The sequence below is a fragment of the Coregonus lavaretus genome, assembly GCF_964263955.1.
Source record: "Coregonus lavaretus genome assembly, chromosome: 16".
NCBI lineage: Eukaryota > Metazoa > Chordata > Actinopteri > Salmoniformes > Salmonidae > Coregonus > Coregonus lavaretus.
This window is the reverse complement of record NC_140003.1, coordinates 14,028,249-14,040,994: the sequence shown is the minus strand read 5'-3', so window position 1 is coordinate 14,040,994 and position 12,746 is coordinate 14,028,249. Positions and strand designations below refer to the sequence as shown.

Sequence of the window (12,746 nt, the reverse complement as noted above, 5' to 3'; positions counted from 1 at the left end):
GTATTGCACGCTTCCAAGCATGTATCCATTTCCACATAAGAAATTCAGCTTTAATTGTAGTGTATGTAAGACATAAAAAAAGATTTTCCCCATAACCCATAACTTGATTTTGGGTGAATGATGACCACCCTGGTACATATCTGCAAGGTCCCAGTGTAACTGGTGTAACTGTAGAATGAGTAATGAGGGAGGCCTACTGATTCCCTTAATGCAACTGTGATTGAATAAAAGCCCACAGATAAAGCTCTGAAGCCAGAGGAGGGCTGTGTTTTCCTGTAAGCCACACCAACAGCTCTGCTAATACACAGTGGCACCACCACGCCTTGCAGAGATCACAACACACCAGCTGAGGGCTAAAATACACTCACATTCACTCTGGGTCTACAAATACACTACATGACCAAAAGTATGTGGACACCTGCTTATCGAACATCTAATTCCAAAATCATGGGCATTAATATGGAGTTGGTCCCCCCTTTGTTACTATAACAGCCTCCACTCTTCTGGGAAGGCTTTCCACTAGATGTTGGAACATTGCTGCAGGGACTTGCTTCCATTCAGCCACAAGAGCATTAGTGAGGCCGGACACTGATGCTGGGCGATTAGGTCTGGCTCACAGTCGGCGTTCCAATTCATCCCAAACGTGTTCGATGGGGTTGAGTTCAGTGCTCTGTGCAGGCCAGTCAAGTTCTTCCATACAGATCTCGACAAACCATTTCTGTATGGACCTCGCTTTGTGCACGTTGGCATTGTCATGCTGAAACAGGAAAGGGCCTTCCCCAAACTATTGACACAAAGTTGGAAGCACAGAATCGTCTAGAATGTCATTGTATGCTGTAGCATTAAGATTTCCCTTCACTGGAACTAAGGGGCCTAGCCCGTACCATGAAAAACAGCCCCAGACCATTATTCCTCCTCCACCAAACTTTACAGTTGGCACTATGCATTGGGGCATGTAGTGTTCTCCTGGCATCCACCAAACCCAGATTAATCCGTCGTACTGACAGATGGTGAAGCGTGATTCATCACTGCAGAGAAAGCGTTTCCACTGCTCCAGAGTCCAATGGTGGTGAGCTTTACACCACTCCAGCCGACGCTTGGGATTGCGCATAGTGATCTTAGGCTTGTGTGTGGCTGCTTGGCCATGGAAACCCATTTCATGAAGCCCCCGACTAACATTTATTGTGCTGACGTTGCTTCCAGAGGCAGTTTGGAAATTGGTATTGAGTGTTGCAACCGAGGACAGACAATTTTTACACGCTAAGTGCTTCAGCACTCGGCGGTCCCATTCTGTGAGCTTGTGTGGCCTACCACTTTGCGGTTGAGCTGTTGTTGCTCCTAGAACTTTCAACTTCACAATAACAGAACTTACAGTTGACCGGGGCAGCTCTAGCAGGGCAGAAATTTGACCAACTGACTTGTTGTAAAGGTGGCATCCTATGACAGTGCCACGTTGAAAGTCACTGAGCTCTTCAGTAAGGCCATTCTACTGCCAATGTTTGTCTATGGAGATTGCATGGCTGTGTGCTCGATTTTATACACCTGTCAGTAATGGGTGTGGCTGAAATAGCCGAATCCCAAATATGGCTAAATTGAGACTTGTCAACATGGATTAAATAAAAAAACACAACAAAGCTGTGCCTTTTACTGGTCTAGAAGAGGAGAGATTAGAAGATAGAATATATATTAATAGTGTTGTACATTTACTTGCAGTTCAAATGTTCTGATATAAATATCAGACTGAGATTAAAATAGTAGTCTAAAAAGAATGCTGGAAGACAAAATATTATGCAAGACTTTACTATACACAAGTAGTAATAGCTTACAGTAAAATGAGAAGAGAAGAGGTCACGTGCAGTACACATGCTAAGGCTCTCTATTGTAAATATTGTTGTGTTTGTCTGTCATGCCTTCATTCAACCCGTTTTCTTAATGGAACAGATAGGCGAAGAGCTCTTATACTGAATACATGGACAGATGTTGCAGGACAGCATGAAGGGCTTTTCATTCTGCAAACATTTGCATATTTATACAGAGATTAGCTGAGCTGTACATTAGGCATGTATGGGTTTCATATAAATTGGAATGTAACACTTATTGAGTACATTTGAATTATGTTTTGCTACACAACAAGGTAGAACTATGCAAATAAATAAAAACTGTCAACAGGCTATATAATCAATGCTAAACAATATTTTATAAGGAAATCAAGCGGTCTCAAATGCGCACATTTGTTATCGCTGAAACTTCAGCACCATGGACAAGTCCTCGTGCGCTATTACTAGGCTACAGCATAAGCTACTAACAATCTGTTACAGAACGCTTTCATGTTATCAGTTTGAAATGGTAAAGCTCAAGCTGTGTATTAATCACAAAACAAATACGATGGATAAAGTACATCTTTCATTTATCGTTGTGGATTATTTATGTTGTACTTTGAACTCAAAGCTTTTTCATTAATATTCTGTCCATGGATGCTATATATACTGTACGTAAATAAAAACCACGTGGCTCCAACTCAAAGATGCAACTCATTGCGCACGTACTACATACGCACTGAAGAGGACATACTGTACAGGTTTTCGAGATTGCACTGTGAACTAACCTTACCCGAGGTGGCAGCGCTGTGCACTAAGCCCCTAGGGGGTAACGTCACTCCCCTGGCATATCAGCCCCTGTCCTCTAGTCGTCCACCACATCGCCACAGAGAACGTCAAGATCACATCCATCTTCAACTAGAAATGGTTTACAAACTACATCTGACCAAGGCAATCCTCCCGGATTCCGTGCATATCGGCAAGGAGTCATTCAAATGCTCCGGTATGGATGCAGGCTAAAGCGTATTCTTGTGAATTTGGGAAAGGTCATTTAAAGTTGAAAGTGCGTGCGTCGAGTAGGCTATGATTTGTGACAAAGGAAATATAATGAAGTGGAGGCAACAACAGTAAATTCAGGTCTCATTGCGAAAGCGCCTTTATACAAGACCACGGAAAAATCATGCCTGTTCGGAGAGGTCACGTTGCGCCACAAAATACATTTCTTGGAATAATAATAAGGAAATTCGAGGGACAGAGTAAGTATACCATCCCTGGTATCATCATTTTAATCTAAAGTGTTATTCTTGGCATTGTGGCAGTCGTGTATATCAGTCTGTTTGGAAATGAAGTTATGTTTTAAAAACAGTTTGATCTTGTCCAATTGAGAATGGGGTTTGTTCATTGAAATAAATTGTTTAGCGACAAATCAAGCAGTGTCAATAATGTACTTTGTTGAGCTTTACTATATCTTTACTATCTATTACTATCTATTTACTATCTATTTAGTATCATTGGAGGTGGATGAGTTGAGCTTCCCCCTTACTATGTAAAGCGCTTTGGGTGTCTAGAAAAGCAATATATTAGTCCAATCAATTGTTATTATTATGATTATTTTTATTATCTCCTATGCTCTTGTATGCTTCAAGTCAATAGCTTTACTCAGGAATCAAGTGTTGTTTCAGAAATTCTCAACAATTATTAAAAAATATATACCACCTTTGTATTAATAAAATCAAATATTGGACTGTCTTCAGTTTACAAATAAAGCAAAGTACATGTTCAAAAACTCTCTGATTCTAATGTATTACCTCTAGACTGCTGTACATAAAGATTGGTTTGATAGCATTGTGCATTTTTTTTGTTTTCTTACAGATAGGACATTTGTTATAGCCAATGCCCGGGTACAGAACTGTGCGATCATCTACTGTAATGACGGCTTCTGTGAGATGACCGGCTATTCCAGACCGGATGTCATGCAGAAGCCATGCACCTGTGACTTCCTCCACGGCGAGCACACTGACACACATGCCATCAGCCAGGTGGCCCAGGCTCTGATGGGCTCAGAAGAGCGCAAGGTGGAAATCACATATCAACGCAAAGATGGTAAGTCAGTGAACCGGGCCAGCAACAGAGAGGAGAGGTGGTGTTATACACTAGGTGTGACAGGCTGTCTCTGAGAAACTATAAACTACAGTCCCACCACAAGACAGCCCCCTCAACATTTGGCCTGTGTCCCAAATGGCATCCTATTCTCTATGTAGTGCACTACTTTTGACCAGAGCCCTGTGGGTTCTAATGCACCATATTGGGAATAGGGTGCCATTTGGGATGCTACCTTGTTTTGGTTAGTTGAGCTCTTAAATGTGGCGTTATCCTATTAGAGACACAGTCAGTGAACACAGTAGAGATGAGGTTATACAGTCTTGACAGCGCACTTGACAACGAGAAGGATTGAGAGCCTTTCTTTCCATCAAGAATTTGTCTCCATTGACCTGTGTAATAAATGTCGCTATTCGTGTAGATGCTACTTTTCTGATCTTCTGTAAAGTGGACTACTGTACAGTAAACTGTGGCTGTTATGTGAGTATTATTCTATGACAAGAGAATTAGAATAATCCACAAGCCAATTCAAGGGTTAGTTATTTCTTCTTGGAAAACAACATTTATAGGAAAGGACAAAAATCTATCCATAACAAATTGTGGAAAAATATTTCCTATCCATGTATGATGTGGATTTTCCCTTGCATTTACTGAAATATGCGATGTTTGGAAAATATTATATGTAGCTACCATCAATTACAATTCCTGTCTTAAACCACAACGGATATCATCGTTTTGATTATGAGGTATGACGTCGTGAGAGAGTTTCAGCAAATGTTATTATACTCTAAGCGAGGAAGCAAGCTAAGCTATGACAATGATTTATTTCTTGATAAAAACATTTGCCATTGCATAATGGAGGTGTAATCAGTGGCTTGGCAAACAATACCAGAAGGCTGAACATGACAATTTATTAAGACCATGGCATATGAGAGGTATTAAAGTGACATTCAGCATCCAGCAGCATGATCCAGCAGATCATATCAATTTCAGATGTATTTTATGTATTTCTGTGGCAATATGGTAATTTGTACCTTATCCTAGTCCTAGTTGTGACCAAGATACATGCAGTAGAGAGAGTGAATCTTGACTCTGACAAGGTTAACAGGGCTTGGTCAGCTGCCATGACACAATAGGGAGTCGTGTATTGTCTCTGACAGAGGAAAGGAAAGTGCTGTCTCAGTTCACTCTGGTCTAGTGCACAGTTTGCTTAGACTCACCTGCCTGCCTCCAAGGCTGTTCTAGACTATTTTATTGAGGATACAAATAGCTCATAGCGATTCAATGCACAGTCTTGTTTCACAATGAAAATAAATAAATGAATGACTGCAGTATTTGCATGCCATCCCACAAAATCTCTCGACAGTGGAGAGACGGACCAAGCCCAGCCACAATCCTTATAGAGAAATCTATGAGAGTCTGAACAGAACAATTAATCTAGTACTCAATGTACCGTCATCAGACTGGAACTGTAAACATGTCACATACCAGTACTGTGTTCCAAATAGTACCCTATTCCCTACACAGTGCACAAAATGTGTGCACTATATTGCCAATAGGGTGCCATTTGGGATGCAACCCAGCTTCAAAGGTGGCCTTTTCTATTTTCCTCTCAATTTGTTTCCTACACAAATTGAATTTAACTGTCGGTTAAGAGTTTTTCCCATAGAGATCCTATTAAATTACCATTATTCTATTTCCTATTTCTATGTTTTTTCCTGACCACATGAACTGACCTGGAAAAACTCTGGGCCTTATTCATTACCACACAAGTACAAGGACATGTGAGTTGCCGTAACTGTACTGTACAGTATTTTCTATGAGGCATTGTTATTCCGGCATATGTTCAAGGTCCTTGACTCCTCTGGCAAAAAAAAATAACAACATCTCATTTTGTACTCCAAAAGCAGATGTTGTTCCTCTTCTAGCCCTGTTTGACCGTTCTCGTTAAGTTCTTCAATCCTCTTTGGCTTCCATTTCCTTGGGCCATTGTGTTCCACATGGGTGGAGTGCTTTTTTAGCTAAACTTTAGACATGCTAGGAACTGTTTTCAGTGCAGGCAGCAGTACTGCCGCCCTCTGTGAAGCCGCAGTGAATTAAAATGAAGTTGATGCTCAATGACATACATCTTCAAATGTAATGCCACTCCTGCCATCTTCAGGCAGTGCTTTATGGTCAGTATAATACTCCCTCAAAGTCAATGTGACGTCGCTCCCCTTTTCGGGGTATAGTATATGATGACAGGAAGTCATTTTTGTGCCCTGGCTCACGGCAGGTAGCCTAGCAGTTGAGTGCTGGGCCAGTAACCCAAAAATTGCTGGTTCCAATCCCCGAGCCGACTAGGTGAAAAAATCTGTCGATGTACACTTGGGCAAGGCACTTAACCCTAATTGCTCCTGTAAGTCGCTCTAGGTAAGAGTGTCTGCGAAATGACAAAACTGTGGTTAACTATATTGTGTACATAATGAAAAATTTGCTTTGGTGCTTTGCAGCTCCCTAAACTGACTGTAGATGTACAGAAAAATCCAGATAGTTCAATTAATTTTCTTCCTGCAGCAGCAGTCATCAGCCTAGACAGATTTCTGCTAATCACATGGAAATCAGAGCCAGATGCTCCTCTAGTACGTCGAATATATATTTTTTGAATCCTGGAGAAAGAAAATTACACAAAGTACTCTAGGAGGCCAGTGGTGAGGAGGGCTCTTTGAAAATGTACCACTATGAAGAGCAGGGTTTTAACGACACTTTAGTCCCTGTGTAGTTCTCTATAAACTCAATGTGTCGATCATGGTTAATAAGGAATGGGAGCAGAGTAAAAGCCATACGACACATTCAAACTGAATCATTACACTTGCTCTCCCGCCCTCCCTTCTGTGCCTCCAGACATGACTCTTAATACTCCTCTGACGAGTCTAGAGTGAGCCGCGGAGCTCATGAATAAACATGTCAACGATGGCACTGCAGTGAATGGGAGTGAGCAGCTTACAGCGTAAATGCATTATAGCGCTATGGAAGGACACAATTCTCAGGCTCCTGTAGATGGGTACACATATGCAAGCTTCATGACATCCTTGAGAGCAATGGCCCTATCGACGCAAGTTCATTTCCTACAAATGAAAGCTGATGGACTGGAAAGTGGCTGTGTTTGTTGTCTCCTCGTTTGACCCCATTCCGAGCTATCAACACTCCTGCAAACCAGTAATAGTCGGTTTGATTCTCAGTGGGTCATTTTGTAAAAGCCTATCACATTTCACCTAGTGTAAATTACATTAGACACAAGAGGGGTGAGACAGTGTTGACAGCATACAAAAATAGTTCAGCATAAGGATGAATTGGCGATAGGTCACGACAGAGGAAATAGAGGATGTGTGTGTCTAATCAATATTAAATCATATGACTCACAACTCGGTGGTGGTAGACCTCAGGTGCTCTCTCCCTCGCTCTTACTCACCCTTACTGTCTAACAGGAAACACGGTACTATCAAATGAATCATAGTCATGCAGAATTGTTAACATAAAACTGTAGATGGGAATAGTCATGCTTATAAGCATCTCTTTGGTTTTCATACTGTCATGTTCCCACTGTGGCGGATCTTGAAATGCACTGTCAGTGTTTAAGAAAGCCCGGTGACATCATCATCAGCTACACATCTCTGGCTCTTTGCCCTGATAAAAGCTGAAAGGTTAAGCTGCTTATGGGTATGCTTAGAAATTAAGGCAGAAGGACAATGAAGACCACAGTGAGATACACAGCCAAAATCTTCGCCACAGGGAAATTGTATCTATTATCTATGTATTGAATAGTAAATGATTGTGAGAGGAGATAAATCCACAATCACAATGCCTTCGATTTCAAAGAAGATTCCTAATAAGATAAATGCCTTCCTTTGCGGGGGCTTTGCAAAACGATCCTATTCCGAGGGGTGTAATATTACTTCGTAACTGAATGAGTGTGAACAAAGGGAAGCTGACACTGAGCAGTGTGCTGGAGTTAAATGGATAATGGGAACAGTCCCAGCTTAGCTAACCATGCTGCTGAGGTATCTGTGTGGGTGCCGGATTTCAAAAGTGACTCCCCTCTGAGGAGCTGAAGGGACGTCTCCCCCCAGGGGGGGACTGGGACAAGAATTCGGCACTGGCATTTTATCCACACCAGCCCACATCACTGTGCGTGCCACCAACTCACCCCCCCCACCCCCCTCCCTTGGCTGGCCACCAACCACACCCACATACACCCTACATCCTGACCCTACACACCCTACTTAGACACTGCTGTCACTGTGTTTCATTTGTTTTCTGTCTGCTGAAGCCTTAGACGTTATAAAAGCCAAGCTAACGGCTTAGGCCATAGTGCTAATTAGTTCTTGGCATATGTGTTCCCCTGAATCAACACCTACTCTAAGTGTTAATTACTAACACAGGGCTCCAGACTAACATGTTCCCCTGGTGTCACTGGTGCCACTAACTTTTACAGTTGGTGGCACCAGCCCATGATTTGGTCAGACCCACATCATGAGTAATCATCACATAAAGTCATTCATAGAGCTTTATTAAGATGTGTAATGTAGACTACGGAGGTATTTAAGAAATAAGTTGTTTCATCTAGCACGTCCAAGCAGGAATGCATGGCTCAAGATATTTTGTGCAACCTAATCCAGTGATTATCATGAATTTTGGGTTGCCAATTAGACTACAGCTGCTATATTTTACTGTCAAAATAGAATTGTTTTGTTCAATAGAGATTCATTATACACATCTTTATATGCACTAACTATCATAGGCTAGTTAATTTGGGGTTGAACACCTGAGGAAGTGGAAACTCAAAACACTTTCATTAGATCACTAACTCTAAATATAATGCCCACTGCTAGTAGCCATGTATTCATCCAACAGTAAATGTAATGTCATGAAAAGAAACTTGCAGTTGTAGGCTACTACCCATGAGACCTATAGGCCTATGCCCTCGCAATGGCTGGTGCGCTTTTAGAGCACATGCCGCTCCATATCTCAAAGCCACATCAAGTATATTGGTTGTAAAGTAGTTGCTATTGTCACGTTCGTTCATCGACGAGTCGGACCAAGGCGCAGCGTGATATACGTACATGTTTATTTAAATGAATAAACAACCGACAAAACGACAAAACAACAAACCAACGAAACGTGAAGTCCAAGGCAGCGCAACACAACACACCTTAACCGGAACAAGATCCCACAACCCACTAGTGCCAATAGGCTGCCTAAGTATGGTCCCCAATCAGAGACAACGAGCTACAGCTGCCTCTGATTGGGAACCACACCGGCCAACATAGAAATACACATAATAGAACACCAACATAGAAATACCCAACATAGAACATACACACCCTGACTCAACAAATACAAGTCCTCAGAGTCAGGGCGTGACACCAATGCTCAATGTCTCACACTTGTTACTGAGTATTTCAGTCTGAACACATTGTCCCCTGAGTCAGGGCGTGACAGTACCCCCCCCCCCCCCCCCCAAGGTGCGGACTCCGACCGCACAACATAAACATAACAGAGTAGGGGCCGGGTGGGCATTCCGCCTCGGAGGCGGATCCGGCTCCGGGCGTGACAACCACCGATTCTCCGCCTCCCTGTTGCGCCCCTGGTCTGGTCTGGACCTCGGCGCGCTGCTTGCCCTCTCCTTCCTCCCACAAAGTACCAAGCCCTGTCTGGACCCTGGTGTGGGAGACCCCGAACCTGGAGAGGGGCTGACGTCTGGGTCTGGACTGGAACCGCTGACTGGAGCTGGACCCGACGACGGTGGAGCGAACTGCTCTGGCTCCGGAGTGGAGCCGCTGACCGGAGCTGGATCAGGCACCGGTGGAGCGGACAACTCTGGCTTCGGAGTGGAGCCGCTGACCGGAGCTGGACTGGACCCCGGTGGAGCAGATTGCTCTGGCACCGGAGTGGAGCAGCTGACCGGAGCTGAACTGGGCACCGGTGGAGCGGACTGCTCTGGCTCCGGAGTGGATCCGCTGACCGGAACTGGACTAGACCCTGGTGGAGCGGATTGCTCTGGCTCCGGAGTGGAGCAGCTAACCGGAGCTGGATCAGGCACCGGTGGAGTGGACTGCTCTGGCTCCGAAGTGTATATGTGCTTTCTTGAGCAGGGGGACCTTGAAAAGCGCTGCAGGATTTCAGTCCTTCACGGCTTAGTGTGTTACCAATTGTTTTCTTGGTGACTATGGTCCCAGCTGCCTTGAGAACATTGACAATATCCTCCCGTGTAGTTCTGGGCTGATTCCTCACCGTTCTCATGATCTAAACAAAAAAATGGTCCACCCCATCTGGCATTTGCCAGAATTGCCAGATGGGGGGGACAATTTTTTAGTTGGGTGGGCTGGTCGACTCGGCTGCTGCAGGGGACCTGGATGGCTGCGCTCAAAAGGAGGCGCATGCATTTTTTATTGATCTTTGCCTCTTTGGTTTCTGCCTGTATGTCTCAAAATGTATTGAGTGTTTTCCCCTCATCAGAGTCAGGTGTTTAGTAGAGGGAAGCCAGCCTATCAGAGTAATAATTAAAACATGAAATGAGAACATATCAGGTTTTAATTTGAGATCAGCTAACAGTAGTGCAGCTTCCTCCAGTCTGTTGTATTCCCATCTCTAGGCTACTACATAAAGACTTCTCTGCTAGAACAAACTAGAAATGGAACTTAAACTCTAATAGAATGTAAAAAAAAAACATATAATTAATTTTGTGGTAGATTTCTTCAATAAATCAAGCCTGGTTTATTCTCCAAATATATAAATCCTGTTCTAGGGCCTCCTGAGTGGCGCAGCGGTCTAATCAATTTTCAATCAATTTTATTTTATATAGCCCTTCTTACATCAGCTAATATCTCGAAGTGCTGTACAGAAACCCAGCCTAAAACCCCAAACAGCTAGTAATGCAGGTGTAGAAGCACGGTGGCACTGGTCATAGGCACTGGTCATCATAGTGTTGTGGCGTCACTACAGCCTGGGGTGTCTCAACCGGCCGTCACCGGGAGTCCCATAGGGCGGCGCACAATTGGCACAGCGTCGTCCCGGTTAAGGGGAGGGTTTGGCTGGGGGGCTATACTTGGCTCATCGCGCTCTAGCGACTCCTTGTGGCAGGCCGGGCGCCTGCAGACTGACTTCGGTCGTCTGTTGAATGGTGTTTCCTCCAACACATTGGTGTGGCTGGCTTCCGGGTTATGCGAGCGGGTGTTAAGAAGCGTGGTTTAGCGGGTCATGTTTCAGGGGACGCATGACTCGACCTTCGCCTCTCCCGAGCCCGTTGGGGAGTTGCAGCAATGAGACAAGATTGTAATTGGATATCAATTGCATATCATGAAATTGTGGAGAAAAAGGGGGTAACATTACAACAACAAAAATATATAAAAATAAAAATAAAACTTGGCTCGCTGTAATTATCATCTGACAAAAAGCTGATCAACACTGAATTGGTAGCAGATGGAGTATTGGACAGCACATCAAGGACAAAATCCTTGCCTAGTCACACTACATATCCAGATATGAATTCCTATCTCCATCTCAAGGGGACATTGTTGAATCCAATCCAATGGCAATGAGTTTTTGCCAGCTGATTAGCCATTCCAGCCCACTGGATGACAAATATCAGCTATCTATCTAGCAAAATACTTACAGTAAGATGCATTTGAAAATGGTGTTCATCTTTGACTTGATTAAAGATGAAAGTAAGCCATGATGACTAGCTTGGAGCAGTCTCACTGAGGCGTGATATGGCCACATGGCCAAGAGACTCCAAACAAAGGGTTAGCATGCCTTCCCTCCCCTCGCCTTACATATTCCTCTCCTAATTGGCTATGCCCCAGTGCAGTTGTGTATGGCCTCAGCAACATAGCCCTGCAACAACAACCATGTCACAATGTATTAGCAAGATAACCATGGAGAGTGTAATGTATAGCTTACTCCATCTAGAACAGTTGTTTTTATCTCTAAATGTTGTGGTTCATAGCATTTTTGTTTTTTAAGGTCCATGTTAAAAATCTTTAATATGAGAATGCTTCTCCCTCATTGGACAAGCTACCATGCCAATTTAACCTTAAGAAGAGTCTGCTGAACAAAATAACAAAGCCTATATCAATTTTGTTTTCATTTTAAGGTAGCATAAACACCCTAACGAGTGGGAGTGAGCACTAAAAATCTATTTAAGAGATGGACATGAAGTTCTACATATAACTAACTGTCCTAACCTCACCCTTCTGGATGCTTTCAGACTTCTCTTGCTCATAAAAATGCTTCTTTACAGAGATGTACTTCAAGACTACCTGGACTTTTTTTTTTACCAATTCCAAGAGCTCCTCCTTAAATTGCAATTTGTAAAAAAATTATTTGATTATATGGGAACAGTTATTTTAGTTGATTGCTGTGTTCTGCACATCTAGAGGAATTGGAAGATACGTTTATTTTGTGGAAATAGTTTTGAGAAATTTTAAGACATTGATCGACTTGGTTCTTGCAAGGCTCATCTGCTGAATCATCAGGCAACACAAGGAAGGAATGCTACCAGGGGACTATAAACCCAACAAGGACAACAAGAAGAATTAGGACATAGATAAACAAACACAAAACCAACAGGGAGAAAGAGTAAGGATTTCTGAGGGATTTCTAGAGGATATTTCAGGCGTTGATAAGAAAACAAGCATTCAGACGTTCAAACAAACAAGCAAAAGAGCACTTGGAAAGAGGTGGGGACATCCTAAACATTGAGAGAGTATCTTAATTCATGTGTAATGTGTTGTTTCATTGAAAAACACATTTAATATCTTTATTTGTATTATTCATAAAAGTGCGTTG

General features: G+C 43.0%; 1 protein-coding gene across 1 annotated transcript in view; it reads left to right on the top strand.

The window, feature by feature from the left end:
- Positions 1-2,997: 2,997 nt before the first annotated feature.
- The window catches only part of LOC311143403 (voltage-gated inwardly rectifying potassium channel KCNH7-like), a gene marked incomplete at both ends in the record, with an annotated part of 121,961 nt that continues 112,212 nt past the window's right edge, over positions 2,998-12,746 (top strand). Inside the window, 2 exon segments of the mRNA XM_084179230.1 lie at positions 2,998-3,073; positions 3,690-3,920. Of these exon segments, the coding sequence (XP_084035356.1) occupies positions 2,998-3,073; positions 3,690-3,920 (307 nt within the window).